Source organism: Notothenia rossii (genome assembly GCF_949606895.1).
Source record: "Notothenia rossii genome assembly, chromosome: 8".
In the NCBI taxonomy this organism is placed as follows: Eukaryota; Metazoa; Chordata; class Actinopteri; order Perciformes; family Nototheniidae; genus Notothenia; species Notothenia rossii.
This window is the reverse complement of record NC_136906.1, coordinates 2,342,345-2,362,099: the sequence shown is the minus strand read 5'-3', so window position 1 is coordinate 2,362,099 and position 19,755 is coordinate 2,342,345. Positions and strand designations below refer to the sequence as shown.

The window sequence follows — 19,755 nt, the reverse complement described above, 5'->3', positions numbered from 1 at the left end:
CTGTAGGCCAGAGTCTGAGCGCTGCTCCTCGTCCTGGAATGACTCAGAGTCTGATGAGCCCTCCCTCTTCTTCCTGCTCTCAGACACAGCCAGCTCCACTCTGTGTTTCCTGGTTCCTCCCCTTCAGACCTGAGGAGGAGGGGTGTAACCAACATGTGGGTAAAGCACAAGAGCTGATAGGCCACACTCACTGCCCACACACATCCTGTTCAGATAACCTGTCACTAGTTTCAGCTCTCAGGAAGTGAAACTCACACACTCGCTGCTACTGACAGGAGAGATGGCGCAGAAAGGAGTTCAGCTGGAGAGGGAAATGTTATCTTGTCCCATCTGTCTGGATCTACTGAAGGATCCGGTGACTACTTCCTGTGGACACAGCTACTGCATGAAGTGTATTGAAGGCTTCTGGGACGGAGAGGATGAGAAGAAGATCCACAGCTGCCCTCAGTGCAGGCAGAGCTTCACACCGAGGCCTGTCCTGCTGAAAAACACCATGTTAGCAGCTTTAGTGGAGCAGCTGAAGAAGACTGGACTCCAAGCTGCTCCTGCTGATCTCTGCTATGCTGGAGCTGGAGACGTGGCCTGTGATGTTTGCACTGGGAGGAAACTGAGAGCCTGTAAGTCCTGCCTCGTGTGTCTGGCCTCTTACTGTGACCAACACCTCCAGGGTCATTATGACGCAGCTCCATTAAAGAAACACAAGCTGGTGGAGCCCTCCAAGAAGCTCCAGGAGAACATCTGCTCTCGTCACGACGAGGTGATGAAGCTGTTCTGCCGCACTGATCAGCAGAGTATCTGTTATCTCTGCTCTGTGGACGAACACAAAGGCCACGACACGGTGTCTGCTGCAGCAGAGAGGACCGAGAGGCAGAGAGAGCTGGAGGGGAGTCGACTAAACATCCAGCAGAGAATCCAGGACGGAGAGAAGGAGGTGAAGCTGCTTCAGCAGGAGGTGGAGGCCGTCAATGGCTCTGCTGAGAAAGCAGTGGAGGACAGTGAGAAGACGTTCACTGAGCTGATCCGTCTCATGGAGAAAAGAAGCTCTGATGTGAAGCAGCAGCTCAGATCCCAGCAGGAGAGAGAAGTGAGTGGAGTCAGAGAGCTCCAGGAGAAGCTGGAGCAGGAGATCTCTGAGCTGAAGAGGAGAGACGCTGAGCTGAAGCTGCTGTCTCACACAGAGGACCACAACCAGTTCCTGCTCAGCTACCCCTCCTCACTGCCAGCCCTCAGTGAAGCTACACACTCCTCCAGCATCAACATCTGTCCTCTGAGATACTTTGAGGACGTGACGGCGGCCCTGTCAGCAGTCAGAGACAAACTACAGGACGTCCTGAGAGAGGAATGGACACACGTCTCACCGACTGAAGTGGAGGTTTTACTGCCAGCAGCAGAGCCCACCACCAGAGCTGGGTTCTTAACATATTCACAGGAGATCACTCTGGATCCAAACACAGCATTCACACTGCTGGTATTATCTGAGGGGAGCAGAAAAGTAACAGCCATGAGACAACATCAGTCTTATTCTAGTCACCCAGACAGATTCACTAAATGGCCTCAGGTCCTGAGTAGAGAGAGTCTGACTGGACGTTGTTACTGGGAGGTGGAGTGGAGAGGGGGCGAAGTTGAAGTAGCAGTCTCATACAAGAATATCAGCAGAGCAGGGGATGAAAGTGAATTTGGATACAATGATAAATGTTGGGCGTTAAATTGTACCCAAAACAGTTTTACATTTCGTTACAACAGAATCGACACTCCCGTCTCAGGTCCTCGGTCCTCCAGAGTAGGAGTGTACCTGGATCACAGAGCAGGTGTTCTGTCCTTCTACAGCATCGTCTCTGAAACCATGACTCTCCTCCACAGAGTGCAGACCACGTTCACTCAGCCGCTACATGCTGGAGTTTGTCTTTATTATGGTTATGGAGACACAGCTGAGTTTAGTAAACTCAAATAGCCTGAAGTCCTTGGAGGAACTCTTCTACTTCTTAAACTCACCGTGTGTCCATCAGAGCTGATGGTTCATGTCTTCACTGTGCAGAGATCAGCTGTCAATCAAACATGATGGGCGGGGCTTGAACATCTTCTCACGAGTTGTTCTGTAGATGTTGGACTTTCTTCCGGCTCCTTCCTGTGTCTGTGTAGCCATGGAGGCTGTCACTGCTCAGGAGGATCCTTGCTCACCTGTAAACTTTGCTCTAAAGATTTGCTGGATGTTTCTTTTGATTCATGTTGTTGTTTCTCTTGTAATGCACGAGTCTCCAGAGACATTTAGAATCACATGTCTTACTTTGACACATTACATGTTATTGTTGCCGCCCAAATGAACTAACACATTAAACCCAGATGGTTATAACAATTATTTCATCACAACATGTTGATTTAAAATGATATTACTTCCTGTCCTGATCATAATCAATAAGTAAATCATGTGTCATTCTGTTTGAAACAGCTGAGATGAAACACATGGTGTGGATGAAGGGAAAGTGATCAATAGTCATTGAACAGACTTTACTGATGGGATGTGTGATCAAATGAAATGTTTGGATAATGAATAAAGTACAAACTAAAACAGGATGTTCTTCTTGTGTGATGTCCAAGGTGCCGTACGAAGCTGATGGAGAACATGTTCAGCAGGAAATGCATGTTCTAGTTAAATCATAACTGCTGTAATAATACATGTTGTCCTGATAGATGAATGCTCAGGGCGTCACCATCTAAAGTCCCTCAAAGAAACGTGAACCAGGAAGAGACTCCATGATAAAAATACAAGAGACTAGAAATGAGGACAGAAAGAGATACAACTACTGCAACGTGTCTGTACTTGTATTTGTGTGGTGGTGGGAGCTTTTGCATGGGTCTTCCTGCCCCATAATGAAACATATCAGTGTCATTATCTGGTGGGTATCCTTCAGAAGGCGTCCTTAAATCCCCGCTAACCTTTAACAGCCTTTACTATCAGACTATCAGTGGGATATCACTCAGAACTCGTCGGTCTGGTTTTCTGTCAGCAGGTACGATAACGATAATGGCCGCTGTGAACATCTCCTCTCTTCTATCTCTAGAACAAACTACTTGAATCAAAAATATACTTAAAGTACCAACAATTTGGAGGAGAGGATGTAAACCGTGATTAGTTTTTAAATCAGGGTTATTCAACTAAATATAGATGTCTGAACTCTTCCGGTGTTGTGGTGTGTTCATTGTAATGCAGGATGGCCCCCTGCTGGAATTACTCAGTACTGCACCCTCCATTCAACATCAATTATTTTGTTACAGAAGAAGCATCAGTGTGTTCAGATATACAATACAAATACTTAAAAAGTTTAATAGAGAAAAACAACAACACTTTTTAAAATGAAAAATATGATATTGTAGTGATCACTAATTAACGAGGTTACATAATTCACTCATGGAACTAGGGGTTGGGGGTATTGTTTCCGCACGGACATATGTGTTGCTGACTGTATTTATTGTTTGCCCTCCTTGCTTCTTCCTCTTTGCTTCCCGGGCTTCAAGCCAGCAACATGTGCGTTTCTCTTGCTTAATAAAGCCAACTTAATTGCCCCTTCGATGCACCGCCTCTGACTCCCTTCTCTCGGCACTACAATATCAAATATCGACAATATAAACATTCTGGATAATTAAAATGTTCTAAAAAAAAGTCAAGAACACTGCAGTTAGTAACGTGAATATATGTTTACACTACAGGAGTATACTGCATATACATAGGATAGTAGAATGTACAATGTACAGAGAGACTTGCAGATTGATAGCATATACAGAATACGTTATAATGCATTAAGAAGTACAAACACTTGTTAACAGTTTGGATCATCAGGTTCACTAAAACCTACCTGTGCACATCATGGACGCACTGCAGCTGCTTGACCCGGTTCATCACTACTGGAATAAAAGCACTGTTAGTGTTATTCAGAAAACAAGTCATAATCCAAACAACATATATATTTAGACCCTCCAGAAAAACGCGGGCTAAATTCCTTGATTATGCGATTAAACATGCGGGGGTTTTATGTGATTTTATGCGGTGAAATTGCGGGAAGTGGCGAAATATGCTAAATATGCGGGGGAAAAGAATAACCATTTTTTAAAATATTGGGCTCTCTTATTTATTCTCTCTCACACACAACCTGCCACTAACGTTAAACCCCTTTACTATTCAATTAAACACATTCAATGTTTATTTATTGTGAAAGCAGTTGGGCTATTTTAATCTCACGCACGCACACACACACACAGACACACACACACACACACACACACACACACACACACACACACACACACACACACACACACACACACACACACACACACACACACACACACACACACACACTTCTCCGCCTCATTCTGTTCTCGTTTACTCGTTCGTTATCTGACCAGCTTCAATCTTGTAGGCTACTCACTTCGTTTCTTGTAGCCCTCTAAAGGGTTTTGGAGGTTGATGCCTCGGTGAACGTGAGTTGAATGGCTTTCTTGTCCGCAGCAGCAGAAAGCATTTTCGAATGTTTGAATGAATCAAAGTGGGTCGTCACCGTCGATGTTCTCTTATGCTCCAACACACAGTTGCACGGGGTGCAGAATAGTTTCCCCCCACTTTTTGCCCGGTCTTTAGTAGAAATGTTCGTCGGTAAATGAGATGGATTAGATTTTTTCATCTTGGTGTTTTCTCTATCGTGTGAGCTCCACACGTTCACTCTATACAGTGTTGTTTACATTCTGTGATGCGCGAGCTGATGACGTCACGTCAAGACGAGTTTACTTTTTTTCTTCTCAACTTTGTGGAAAAATGCTGGGATTATGCGGCCTTTTAAAAATCTGCGCCATTTTGCTGATTATGCGGTAAATTCTGCGATCGCAGAATCGCGTTTTTCTGGAGGGTCTACATATATTGAGGGACTGCGGATGGAAATTAGGGTCACTTTTAAATGACGATCAAATGTACAGCATTGTTTGTGATGTTGTTGTGTCTCTTTCACCTGGGATGGAGACACCAATCATTTTGAGTGACAGCTGGATTGATTCCTGCATTGTGCTCTCCACTTTCTCCGGGATCTCCCACTAAATCAGCATTGAAATATTGATCACTTAACACTGACATGTGTGGACATGTATGCTTGTGTTGCAGTGTTCCTAGTTTCATTTGACTGCAGGAGGAAATATCAAATGTGACAAAGCATCAAGTCTGTCAGCTGTTTCATCATGGCGTCTTCAGCCTTAGCAAACATGACTTCTTTTGAACCATGAACGTGCATTTCAATCCTTTCCCTCATGTTTTTCAGCGTGCCTTCTCCTTTCATTTCTTTTGCTCCTTCATCAAACAGAAACAAGTTGACATCAAAATGTGTAGAGGTGTATTTCTATGTCTGTAGTGATCTTCTGTCTTCCTGTCAGAGCATTCTTTCATGGTCTCCTCCATTGTTGCTGTCAGGCTGCTGGAGATCCTTCTCTTACGCTCACGGATGAGTTTCTTGAGGTTTGTTTTCATCTTTTCTTCCTTAGAGAGAGAACGTGAAGCAAATATCAACATCTTTGAAAAAGAATATGTTCCAAACTATGCTCATCTTTCCCTTTATTTTTTGTTCAGATTGTACCTGGAAAAGCAGACCATGATTCAAAGTGATAGCACATGTTCACCAGCAGGGGGTGCACTTTGCCCAATACCAGAATATTCTATTGTTTCCTCATGAATTGAGACAGGGTCCGCTTTACAGCTGCAGGTCATTCTTCAAAGCCATCTCCAGCTCATATTGAGTTATTCCAGTCCAATGTATATGAATATGCTGACTGATCAATATGTATTCTATTGATCACCCTTCCACTACAGTCTCCCTGGCCTGGACAAGCATGTTTGATCATGGACTAATGAACAGGGTCTTTGACCTCTTGAGAAAAATGTCAGCTGCAGTTTGACATCTCCTCCTCTGTGCCAAGTGGAAATGTATTGATGACCCCGTTGAATGGTTCTCTTTCTCCTTCATTTCTAAAACATATGAACACAAAGAAATGCTTACATTCAGAAGGCCTTAACACTTTTGTATTTCAATGTATTGTAAAACACAATTGATCCAACACAGGGTTTGATGTGTTTAGTAAGTCAATTCTTACAGGAAGGTCTTCTTCAATTCCTCCTCAATGCTGTCAGTCAAACATGAAGTTGGCTTCATGTTGATGTTTCTTCATTCCCCTTCTCTTGGTTTGTGGATGCCACCATTCTCAACTCCACACTTCAGTGACCTGTGAAGTGCACCACCTTTCTTTGTCTGAAACAACACAGATTGTTGTAAGAGACAGATCCATATTTTGTGCAAAATTAGTCGTTTTGATTTAATTCCCACTGAAATACTGACGGGATAAAGGACCGACTTTAAACCCCCCACAGAGGCATCTTTCAAAAGCCATAAGGGTCTCTTCCCTGACTTGATCAAGTTCATGACTCAGCTTCTCTTCAAGTTCTATGGACGCAGCCGTCTTTATGTCGGCCTGAAACCATACACAACACATTCATTAGTTAAAGCAATACTTTGTTTTTCAAGCCCTTACAACAAAAAGTACAAAAGATTTTAGTAAACTGTAGCAATGCATCCTCTCTGAAGCAACATACACTCAGCTAATCCAATACCTTGTTGGCTCCACGGGTAACATGACATGTAAACAGTCTTTCTTTGACTTTACCATTTGTACACAACATGTTAGTGTATGCAGCTTACTTATTTTCTATGAATGTTATTATCTCTGTCAATATGAAAGACAGTGGCCTGGATCAGAGAGAGAACCCCCAGAGCTCCAGACACATAGTTACATGTGTGCCAGTGCCACTCATTGAGATCTTGCAGGAGTTTCTGTAAAAAATGTAACATACTTAATTACGTTCTTGAATTGACATGTTATACTCAATTAGTATCTCTACATATTTATAGGAAGAGATCAAAGCATTTTCATTTTGTCATTCCTCACTTCTGGAGAATTGAATCACCTGTGTCATCTGGATCCAGACGTTTCTTTTTCATCAACTCTTTGGAGCTCACTGTGAAGACTTTGAAACATTCCTCACTGAATAGTTTCTACAAAAAGAAAGAGTTTGGATATCAAAGCAGGTTTGGACAATATTTGTGTTTTAGTATTCAATATAACTCACCTTAACGTCTTTTAGTTTGCTGAATTCTGCCTTCACGTCTATCTTGGCTTGCTCGTTTTGTTTTAGTATCAGAGCACGAACATCAGCTGCTGACCTATATGAAAAGATTTGTATTTGAAGAATGACTTGAACTGCATATACATTCAAGGATATGATATCACTACGCATCTCCAACTTGCTTTCAATGACCAATGATCACATGGAGTAGCTTCATCCAGCTGAGATGTTGAGGAATCAAGACACACATGAAGACATTTTAGAAACACGGATACTGTTATGATCATGAATACCCTGGTTTATCCTGTTTCAAGGGAACCTTATATCCCTGAATACCATCCAAACCAGGATACTAATGTGCCTATAAACGTAATCAATGTTGCCATGGTTTCTCCTCTTGGCCATCTCCGTCTCAAGCGTCAGTGTCTAAATTGGATGGTACATTTAACGGTGTACTTTTGGCATCTGAAACCACGTACTGATCATCTGAACCTCCAAGACTATCAGACTTGGTGCAGATCAAATGAATCTGCTGACACTCGCCACCGTTTCCCATGAGGCTGCAGGATTCTTCCAGGATCTCCCAGGATTCTTTTTCAGAAGATGCTCGATTGATCTCAGCCACAATCCACACAGTAGAACAACTTCCAACAACCTGGAGGGGAATTCAGCAAATAATAATGCTTACATTGTCAGTGTTCCACAATGATCAGCATTGCTTGTGGATAAATCACCTTTTTCCACATCGTGTCTCTGCTCTTGTTACGATCCCGGTTTCCAGGAAGATCCACAAGTGTGACGTGCTGGAGAAGACCCTTCTTCTGCACCCTGACAGTCACACACTTCACCAGTGGCCAATATCACTTCTTCACGTCTATAGCATCTTCCTCTTTTGACTCACTTCCAGTGTACTTGACCAATTCTGCAGATAAGTCTTCAGCCTAAAATAAATAATAAAACAAGAGGCAATGCAAGGCCATTTCTTTTACATGAAAACTATTGAACTTTAAATTGCTTTAAAAGATTTTGTTAAATAATGATTACAGCATAACATTAAAAGTACATTTGAAACCCTATCACTGAAACAACAACATCTGAATTCAATCAAAAAGTAGCAAACCGTACGTTTATATTTGAGTAATGGGGAACAATTAGGTTTAACATTTTTAACATGATTTCAAATGTAAAGCTGGTAGTGCCTTAAAATATCTAGGTTGTTGCAAGCAAGTTAGTTCCTGGTAGACATGTTCTTTCCTATGATGCATAAAGTAAATAAGGTTTTGCAGTTATTGTTATTAGAGCCCAGATAGCTCAAGCCCATTCTTCTGAGTACATACCGGATTTACGTTCGCATTTGTGTCTATCTTGAAACTACACCAACCAAGAGTTAGTTTTATGATTAAGTTTTAGTCTTACTTACTGTATCCCTTGTAAAAGTCTACTCTTAGAATTGAGACATTCAGGAGTTTCTGTGAAGTATTCTTTATCCATGAGGTTTTCAGGAGAGTTGTTTTTCCATTCTTCTCCATACAGCGCTGACAGCGTTTCAACACTGACTTGATCATCTTCCTCTTTTTCCTGATCTTCATCATCACCAAGGAAATGAAACAAGCTTGACTGCGCAACATGCCATTATTATGGCATGTTGCGCAGTCAGCATATTTATTTATTTGCAGCTGCGTCATACAAGTTGAAATAGCTCAAAGTGAACAAAGATATTTAGTTCCTTTGACCTCTTTTCTAATGAACTCAATTTGTGCCTCATACTTTGGGTTCTTCATGTTACTGAATCATCACTGAGGTACGTGCACTGATGCTTCCAGAGGGCAACAGATCCTTCACTCCAATGACAGCATTTATCAGAGAGCTCTTTGCAGCCCCCGTGTTACCAAAGACGCCGCCCACCTCCCTCTTGTCTGTCTCCACATGTTTGATGTTATTTCTGTCTCGAACTTGGAAGCACCGGGAACTGAACTCAAATGCACGACCGAGAGACAAAGGTATAGAATGCAAAAAAGGTACTTTATTCCATAAGGATGTACAAAATAAGACGACACTCTTTGACGAGGTGATAAGGGTTACAAAAAGCACAAAAGAAAATGGCTCACAAGGTGAGGAACAAAACGTACTAAATTCTTCTGGAGCATAAAGTAGGCTTGAGTCATAATACTCAGACGCTGGTACAATGACTTCTGGCATGGGGACAGGACAAGACGAACTGACACAAGACAAGGGGAGACTGGGGAATTTAAACAAGAGGTAACTGGGCACAGGTGGAAACAATCAGGGGCGGGGCTGGTGCTGATGAGAGCGGGAGACACACACAAGGGTAGGGAGTCAAGGAACCTGGAATGAAGCATAACAGGTGAGTGTCAAAATAAAATAGGAAGTGGGAGACAATACAAAAATGAACCAAACAAAAACATGAAACATGACTAAACTCAACACTTTGGACGGGACACAACCATTTCTGTTGTGCAAGTGTTTGAATATGGGTTATTGATCAAATGAAACATTTTAAAAACACTAAAAGATTGTGTAAAAATCAAGAAACAATCCATCTGCATGTTCGTCAGACTCATTTTGTGACTTAAAGAAATGTAGACTTTTACAAATCACAACTGTGTCCTCAGTGCTTATTCATTTGGACAGGTTATGGTCTCTTTAAACTCTTTCCCCTTGCTCAAAAACAACAATACTTACTTCAGGAACTTGTTGAACTTGTTGTCTTGTTTAGGTCGTTTCTGACGGACACATCTCATGGTGTTTTTCACATCCAACAGAATGTCTTCTTCTGTAAGAGTAACATTAAATAACTATTCAGCAGGAACCATTAACCAGTACAATGAAGCCATCAAGAATACCTGAGAGTATCATTTCCATCATGTGTATACTATGGCAGGTATCTTCCAGTTTAAGGCCGTTCTAACTCAATATGACCTGTGTTGCTACATATATGTAAGTTCGTAAAATATGTATTAACCCTAGTTTCTAATGTTTTGGAAATTAATAATAATACCTGTGTATGATCCTTGTATATCATCATGTGGTCGTTTACTGGCTGGTGATTGGCTGGACTCACCCTGGAGATTAGACCTCCTCTTTCCTGGTTTTCTTTCTTTTTCATTCAAATATCACAATATTCAGCCTTTTCAGCACGTGATGGGACATTTTCCAAAATATTTTATACTTTTTCAAAAAATATTCAGCTTTTTAAACTCTTTTTTTAACATGCAACTCAATGGGAGGAACCTTCAAATCCTCTTTTACCTACACCGTGCGCCAAAAGCTACTCCTTCCACATACTTTCAGCTAGAGACTTCATTCCAACTTTAAAATGATCACAAGACATTCAGCTATTAAACATATTTTACAGACTTTTGATCTTTTTTATACTTTTTGAGATATTTAACTTAGTTTGGAGCTTGGTAAAGAGGCCTTCAATACATTTACTACTACAACTACAGTACTACTACTACTAGTTGAACTACTACTGCTACCACAACTACTACTACTATTACTACTACCAGGGGCGCTGCCAGGGATTTTGGGCCCCATGAAAATATAACACATTGGGCCCCACCACCAAGCACAGGCCACACAAACCAAGCACAATGCTGTAACCACACCTCCAGAACCCAACCGAATAATGTATGCTTTAAATAACTCTACCTGTACAGGCTTGCCTCTTTCTTGTAGTCCAATACTAACTGCACAATATTTACTGACACTGAGCGGTGAAAATATAACACTGTGCAGACGTGCAACATTCTACTGCAGTAGAATTCACTATTTGATATAACACTAACACTCCTGACAATAGACCTCAATAGTCATCTTTTGTGGTGTACATGCCTTTTTAATAACATTTTTGAATGGAACATTCATAAATCAAAAATAAATATAACTTATACATGACCTCTTAAATTAAAATAAAGTGAACATTAACACAAATATTATCATTTATAAAATGCTATAACAAAAAAAAAACATAAGCAGCAGATTTTTGTATTAAATATACCAACTACAAAATAAGCGGGTATTAAAGTGTAAATGGACAACACAACGGAAATGAAAAGGCCTGATGGTGGTGCTAAATCAGAGCCTTACCTGTTCTCAGTCTTTTTCTCATCATGCATCTTGTGTGTAGGGATCCAATATCGTTACCATTACATTTTTATTACATTACATCACATTTAGCTGACGCTTTTATCCAAAGCAACTTACAATAAGTGCATTCGACCAGGAAGATACAACCTTGAAGAAACCAGAATCATATACTGTATATATTTTCTCTTGTTGTTATCAGTTTAAATACCAATAACAAACACATCATTATAAACCCTTCCTATTCATATTGGGTGCTAACGTTCAATAATCCATCAGCAATTAAGATCTTTCTGAGACCTTGAGATGTTTGTGGCTCAGGTACGTTTATATATACAGTCTATGGTTTACACATACAAGGAATTAGCTTTGGTATCTGGTGGTGCGGACATAAACAATCTGAAAAATAAGTTGCAAAGTGGGTACAAAAAGAAATATATAAGGATTATACAAAATACGTTTTTTTAAAGAAACAATTTAGCATTCCAATTTAGGATGCTAAAGACAAGTATTTACACCAAATGTAACTATACAAATAACCTTAAAAGCTAAAACAAGAAAAACACTTAGGACATGAGTATTGAAGTGCAGATATTTTTTATTTTTGAATTGTTATCTTTATTCTGGTATCTTTTATTTGATTTTATACTTCTGTTTATGTTTTGTGAGCTCAGCTGTGTGATTTTATATTTGTTGTATCCCTCTGTTCAGCACTTTGGTCTGGAGGTTTTAAAGTGCTAATAAAGTTGGATTGGATTGAGGACCAGAATTAAACCAAAAATACAAATATTAAATGATCTTTATTAACTCTGTTTGTCTTACATAATATAAAGTCTCCCTGACCCAATGTCTAACATCTCACTTCTTTATTTCCTGATTTCTGTTTTTAGAGCTTCTCATTCTTGTCTGTTTATTCTTGATGAGAATACTTTTCTACTTTTACTTGAGGAACATTTTGAATGCAGGACTTTTACTGAAACAGAGTATTCCTCCACTCTGGTACTTCTACTTTTACTCAAGTACAAGATCTGAGTACTTCTACTTTTACTCAAGTACAAGATCTGAGTACTTTTACTCAAGTACAAGATCTGAGTACTTCTACTTTTACTCAAGCACAAGATCTGAGTACTTCTACTTTTACTCAAGTACAAGATCTGAGTACTTCTACTTTTACTCAAGTACAAGATCTGAGTACTTCTACTTTTACTCAAGAACAAGACCTGAGTACTTTTACTTTGACTCAAGTACAAGATCTGAGTACTTCTACTTTTACTCAAGAACAACAAAATGGAGTGATTGATATATTAATCTTATTTCTGATTGAATACTGAAACAATGTAATTGCATAAAAAAAAAACTTCTGTTTGTTTTGGATGTTTATTTTCTTAAAAGCATTTCAGACATTTCTCTTCACGCTTTTCTCCAAAAGTGACTCTTTAGATAATAACACCCTTAAAGCAGAACTCTGTGACAGTGAAATAATGCAAGACAGTGAATTAAATAGATGTATGATAATTAAATCACATAAACAATTAAATACTGAGTTAATAAAAGCATATTTACACAGAAAAAGATGACTTTCAAATAGACGATTTTGCCTTTTAAACTCTCACATTTCCCAGTAACAACTTCAACTCACATTTGCATCACAGCTGTTCACATTACAGAGCCATTTCATATTTAATAATGCCTTAAACATTAGACAAGGTGGTGGTGTGCAGCTACAAGGAGTTGCTGCGGATATTCTCCCCAAACATCAACAAGACCAGCGAGGGAGGTCCGGCTTAAAAACGCCATCATCCAGGTGTAAGTGGGCAAGTGTGTCTCGTCAGCAGACTGAGACTCTGGGAGAAGGCCATCAAAGGGTTACAATAGACTGCCTTATGGTGGAGGTTAATATGCTGTATATTTAGGTGAGGAATGGAGAGTGTCTACTGGTCAAATGTAAGTAAATCATGTGCTTACTATGGGGTGCTCTCCATGGAGGATGCAAATTGACATAAATATATAAATACAATAACAAAATGAATTGATTAAATACGGATAAGGGAAAAAATAATATAATAATTGTTGGTATAAACAAATGTACAGAAGATAGAATCGGAGGGATGAAACCCTCTTTAATGGTCACACATGCAGAGCACACAGCACACACAGTGACATGTGTTCTCTGCATTTAGCCCATCCTAGCACCAGGAGTCTAGAAACAGGAGTCTAGTGCCAGGAGTCTAGGACCAGGAGTCTAGAACCAGGAGTCTAGCACCAGGAGTCTAGAGCTAGGAGTCTAGGGCCAGGAGTCTAGCGCCAGGAGTCTAGAGCTAGGAGTCTAGGGCCAGGAGTCTAGCACCAGGAGTCTAGGGCCAGGAGTCTAGAACCAGGAGTCTAGAGCCAGGAGTCTAGAACCAGGAGTCTAGCACCAGGAGTCTAGGGCCAGGAGTCTAGGGCCAGGAGTCTAGAACCAGGAGTCTAGCACCAGGAGTCTAGAGCCAGGAGTCTAGGGCCAGGAGTCTAGCGCCAGGAGTCTAGGGCCAGGAGTCTAGCGCCAGGAGTCTAGCACCAGGAGTCTAGGGCCAGGAGTCTAGCACCAGGAGTCTAGGGCCAGGAGTCTAGCACCAGGAGTCTAGCGCCAGGAGTCTAGCACCAGGAGTCTAGCACCAGGAGTCTAGGGCCAGGAGTCTAGCGCCAGGAGTCTAGCACCAGGAGTCTAGCGCCAGGAGTCTAGCACCAGGAGTCTAGAGCTAGGAGTCTAGGGCCAGGAGTCTAGCGCCAGGAGTCTAGGGCCAGGAGTCTAGAACCAGGAGTCTAGCACCAGGAGTCTAGAGCTAGGAGTCTAGGGCCAGGAGTCTAGCGCCAGGAGTCTAGCACCAGGAGTCTAGCGCCAGGAGTCTAGCACCAGGAGTCTAGCACCAGGAGTCTAGGGCCAGGAGTCTAGCGCCAGGAGTCTAGCACCAGGAGTCTAGCGCCAGGAGTCTAGCACCAGGAGTCTAGAGCTAGGAGTCTAGGGCCAGGAGTCTAGCACCAGGAGTCTAGGGCCAGGAGTCTAGAACCAGGAGTCTAGCACCAGGAGTCTAGAGCTAGGAGTCTAGGGCCAGGAGTCAAGCGCCAGGAGTCTAGCACCAGGAGTCTAGAGCTAGGAGTCTAGGGCCAGGAGTCTAGAGCTAGGAGTCTAGGGCCAGGAGTCTAGAACCAGGAGTCTAGCACCAGGAGTCTAGGGCCAGGAGTCTAGGACCAGGAGTCTAGAACCAGGAGTCTAGCGCCAGGAGTCTAGCACCAGGAGTCTAGAGCTAGGAGTCTAGGGCCAGGAGTCTAGAACCAGGAGTCTAGCACCAGGAGTCTAGGGCCAGGAGTCTAGGACCAGGAGTCTAGAACCAGGAGTCTAGGGCCAGGAGTCTAGAGCTAGGAGTCTAGGGCCAGGAGTCTAGAACCAGGAGTCTAGCACCAGGAGTCTAGAGCTAGGAGTCTAGCACCAGGAGTCTAGAGCTAGGAGTCTAGGGCCAGGAGTCTAGCACCAGGAGTCTAGAGCTAGGAGTCTAGCACCAGGAGTCTAGAGCTAGGAGTCTAGGGCCAGGAGTCTAGCGCCAGGAGTCTAGCACCAGGAGTCTAGAGCTAGGAGTCTAGGGCCAGGAGTCTAGAGCTAGGAGTCTAGCACCAGGATTCTAGAGCTAGGAGTCTAGGGCCAGGAGTCTAGCACCAGGAGTCTAGAGCTAGGAGTCTAGCACCAGGAGTCTAGAGCTAGGAGTCTAGGGCCAGGAGTCTAGAGCTAGGAGTCTAGGGCCAGGAGTCTAGAGCTAGGAGTCTAGGGCCAGGAGTCTAGAGCTAGGAGTCTAGGGCCAGGAGTCTAGAGCTAGGAGTCTAGGGCCAGGAGTCTAGCACCAAGATTTAAAAAAAAAGAAATTATAATTTAAAAAAAGGTTACACAGCCTGTCAGACACTGAAAAACCTCATCATGCTTCTTGGTATTGAATATTACTTAGATACTCACATAGGCAGCCCCCCCTAGGATAGCCATAGCACCCCCTAAGCACCCTTAAGAAAATGAATGTATTTTTTATGTGTGAAATTCATACTTTGAAAAATGATTTATTCGAGAATAATATGCTACAGTAAGTACTTCTGGGTCTCTGTGTTTCATTCAAGCTCGGCTCTGTGTGTGTGTGGCAATAGCGCATTTAGTGTGATTGAGCGAGCGAGAGGGAGTGATTGTAAAATATCCATAAAGAAAAATAAAATCTTATTCCAGTTCTGTTTAATATGGGTGTTGAGAGATGTATCCATAGATCTAATGTTGCTCTCAAAGTGCACCAGATTGATTGATCTTCCTGGGGGAGCATCTCCCCGGACTCCCCTAGAGGAGGTTAGGTCCACTCCCCACTTTACCCCTGCGTACACCTATATGCCGTGAGCTGATTATTGAGCCTTCATTGTAACAGTGTACACTGTGTGTGTAGGGAGTGTTGCAGTAGAAAATTCCACTGTAGCGCCAGGTACATTAATGGGAAACCCTACATGTTTGAACACCCTCTATGAAACGTGAAGCTAACTGAAATTGCAGGAAACGAACCAAATTCAGGATTACAGGGCTGAATGCACTGCCTGATGGTTAACAATGTTCCCTCATGGACCTGTAAGATAAACAGGGAAAATACTCGAGTTATATAACCAACAGTCACTTTAAACAGAGATCTCTTAAAACATGACTAATAGATTAGACAAAAGTTCAATGTGATGTTCACAGACGTATTTATATTCCTCAACTTTCCCAGTGGTGGGTTTATTTATTTTAAATATATAATTTGTAACATTTCCTTATTCAAATGTCAAAAAACGATTACCCTATGCCTATGGTATTTATCAACCTGGTCTCACCAGAATACGTGACTCCACCATGACTCCTTAACACTGCAATACGTGGTGGAGTCACGGACTTTGCTACATTTACGTGTCTGCACCACGGAAACAACCCCAAAGGTAAAGTGAATGAGGCTCCTTTGTCGTGGTGCACACACGCATTTCTACAACGTCCCGCAGTGAGCCTTTATTCTATAAAAGTTTTTAAAATCGACTTTATAGCTTGTAGTAACTAGCATTGTGTGTAATACAACTGTGATCTTTATTAAATTAGTTCGTTTTTAAGGAAGGCCAGAGCTTCAGCTGTGTCAAATAGATTGTTCCCTTTAGTTAACGTTATTTAAAAGATAATTATATTCCTATTTTGATCATGTCCCCTTTATTGTATTGTGTTTGATCAATAAAGGGGTATTGTAGGCTAATATTAGTCATTTAAAAAATATATAATGTTGATGATGTTGAAAACCACTCCCCCCACATCGGAATGACGATGGCTACTGACTGTATTTCAAATGCTTTTTGTTTAATAGTAATAATAATCATTTTTATTATAACAATAAACCACAATGGAGTTCGGTAAAGTGTTGACGTCACCCTATTCACTGTCAATGGGCAGAAGCGTTGAAGCTTCAACGCACGCCGCCGTGGGTCCTTTGGCGTGCAGCTGGCAGTTAAAGGCAATGTGAGCGTCCATTCCCATTGGATAACGGAGGATTTTACACCCGGAAGTAAGTATTCCCCTTACTGTCGATTGATTTTACAGTGATATCTGCACTACTCATCGACTAAAAAACACCAGATTATCCTTGTTAATTACACAACATTGATTGGTTTAAATTGTGTGCAATGCTTTTTGTATTTTCCCCCTTCGATTCGGAGAAACAAATATTTGTTCGGAGTTTAGGATGGCAGAAGACACTACACTACCCAGAATCCCCAGAATCCCCGGAATCGAACGTGTCTTACCCCCCCCCCCCCCCATTAGGTCACAGGCTCCTCCAACAGTGCAATACAATAAAACAGATACACAGAAAAAATAGTGCAAGTAAATAAAATAAATAAAAATAGTAAAATAGTAAAAAGTGAAATAGTGCAATAAGATTCTACAAGTGATTGGAATATGATACTATATTAGACAAATAATTTCTAAGTAGCAGCCAGATGAATGTTATGGATGTTGTTTCTAAGTTCAGGTGTTTAACAGTCTTATGGCCTGTGGGGTGAAGCTGTCCCTGAGTCTGGTGGTTTTAGTCCTGATGCTGCGGTACCGCCTGCCAGACGGCAGCAGACAGAACAGTTTGTGGCTGGGGTGAGGGGGGTCTTTTGTAATCCTGAGGGCTTTCTTTAAGGTTAACCTGGTATTTTTACTACATTTATTTGAGTTACTTTGCAGATTCTGATTAATGATGTGAAATATAAACAACCCTTAAATCAGACTTTAGTTACACCTGAGTCAAATTCAGGTAAGGTGATTGTCAAGGGCCAACAATCAGGAGAGATATTTGATAGTGGGTGCTTGAGAAGACTAAACATTTATCTGCAGATCCATGTAAAGCATATTCATTACTCGTTAATCTCTAATCGTTCATTAAAGACTGTATATAATTGCTATTTTGCACATCCCTTTCAAGATTTCAGGGAGGTGTGTGGCGCAGTGAATAGAGTCCCACTGCAGTCAGCATGTCGTTGTGTCCCTGAGACTCTTCACCCCAAAGTGCTCCTGTGGGGATTGCCCACAGTATTGAGCATGTAAGTCGCTTGGGATAAAAGAGTCTAACAAGTGACATGTAATGTAATTTCAAGATTTTCAAAGGTTTATAGATATATCATATACACAACTACGGTGTAGTTATGCAATGAATGAAAAACTTGGGTCACATGTAAACAGTAAATTACAAGATATGTGTGTATACCTCCAGCATTAAACATATTCTGCACATTTCTTATACTATCTACATACATCTTATAAGAGTATAATAAATATGTATAATATCAGTTAAAATAAGTGCTTCAACATACAGTAGTTAACATTGCAGGAAAGTTGATTGTCGAGTCCCAAAACAAACCATGCAATATATTAGACGTTAAGTACTTTGTCAGGCTTAATATTTATCTGTAGATACCCCCAAAGCTTTTTTCTTATTTAGAAGAAGACCTTAACCTAAAGTATTCTTTAATGTTTAAATAATGCCTTTTTTAGTTTGTCTGTTTTGCACATCCTCCTGTCAGGCACTAAACTGTTTTATTCTAGATATCATTTACAGTATCTTCTTGATATTTTCTATTCTATATTTCTATCATTGACCTTCTACTTTCCCACTATTTTGTATGTATTCTTAATGTTTAAATGTTTTCATCAAATATAACACATTCAAAAGTGCTTTACAAAAATGAAAGACATTAAGAAAAATGCATTTTAAACATTCATTAAAAAGCAACACAATCTACCTGCATTGCATTACTCTAAAGTGTAATAACGTGCTTTAACCAGTAGGTGCTTTGGGTTAAAAAGCTGTCAAGTTTACAGGGTTAACAAAATAAAATATACTGCTGTTTCTGGTTTAGTTTACGACGGATATATTTAGTTATTGTTTTGATATTTGAAACACAAAAGCGATGGAAAAAACCCACAGCGACACAGAAAAGATGGTTTTAACATGACTCAGCGGTCTAGTAGTTAATAAAAAACAATAATATCCAAACAAAATATTACTACTAACTTTATTGTGAAATTCAAACTGAACGGTAAAAGAATAGTTTACGGTCTATTCTGAGCCCGATCTCTGTAGATAAATAAAAATAAAGAACTATGACAGATGTGTAATATATTTAATGCAGTCGAACCATTTATTACAATGCATTCATGTGATGGCTTTCAAAGAGTAAAGCAAGCACTGCTGAATAAAGTATGATTTGATCTTTTACGAAACGTTTTTTTTCATATGGAATGCAGTTGGAGGTCAACCAATTACAGAGCTTGAGAACTAATCACGGGGTTAATCGAGCAAAGCGGAACGATAGCTGAGGATTATGGGTAGTGTCTTCGGCAATCCTAAACTCTAAAAGAATATTTGTTTCTCCGAATCGAAGGGGAAAACACAAAAGCATTGCACACAATTTAAACCAATCAATGTTGTGTAATTAACAAGGATAATCTGGTGTTTTGAGTTGATGAGTAGTGCAGATATCACTGTAAAATCAATCGACAGTAAGGAGAATACTTACTTCCGGGTGTAAAATCCTCTCTTATCCAATTGGAGTGGACGCTCACATGAGAGCCTTTAATGAGAGCGTCCTCATTCAATGACAAAAATGTGTAACATATGCACAAAAATGATTATGAATACAAATAAAATAAAAGAAGCCTCCCGTGAGTTACTACAAGCTATAAAGTAGATTTTAAAAACGTTTTATAGAATAAAGGCTCACTGCGGGACGTTGTAGAAATGCGTGTGTACCACGACAAAGGAGCCTCATTGACTTTACATTGCGGTTGTTTCCGTGTTGCAGACACGGAAATGTAGCAGAGTTTGTGACTCCACCACGCACTGCGGTGTTAAGGAGTCATGGTGGAGTCACGTATTCTGGTGAGACCAGGTGGTATTTATACATTATTTTTGAGTATACCTGTTCTTTCACACAAGTGA

General features: G+C 40.9%; 2 protein-coding genes across 2 annotated transcripts in view; one reads left to right on the top strand and one right to left on the bottom strand.

Moving 5' to 3' along the window:
• The first annotated feature begins 85 nt into the window (after positions 1-85).
• Positions 86-2,569, top strand: LOC307016499 (tripartite motif-containing protein 16-like). The gene has a single exon (XM_079645613.1). It carries the CDS (start codon positions 281-283, stop codon positions 1,949-1,951), a length of 1,671 nt encoding a protein of 556 aa, XP_079501739.1. The 5' UTR covers positions 86-280; the 3' UTR covers positions 1,952-2,569.
• Positions 2,570-15,011: 12,442 nt separating this feature from the next.
• The window catches only part of LOC307014334 (NACHT, LRR and PYD domains-containing protein 12-like), a 40,960-nt gene continuing 36,216 nt past the window's right edge, over positions 15,012-19,755 (bottom strand). The window contains exon 13 of the mRNA XM_079642209.1: positions 15,012-15,882. Within this exon, the coding sequence (XP_079498335.1) occupies positions 15,875-15,882 (8 nt within the window). The 3' untranslated portion in view covers positions 15,012-15,874. The remainder of the gene's footprint in view (positions 15,883-19,755) is intronic.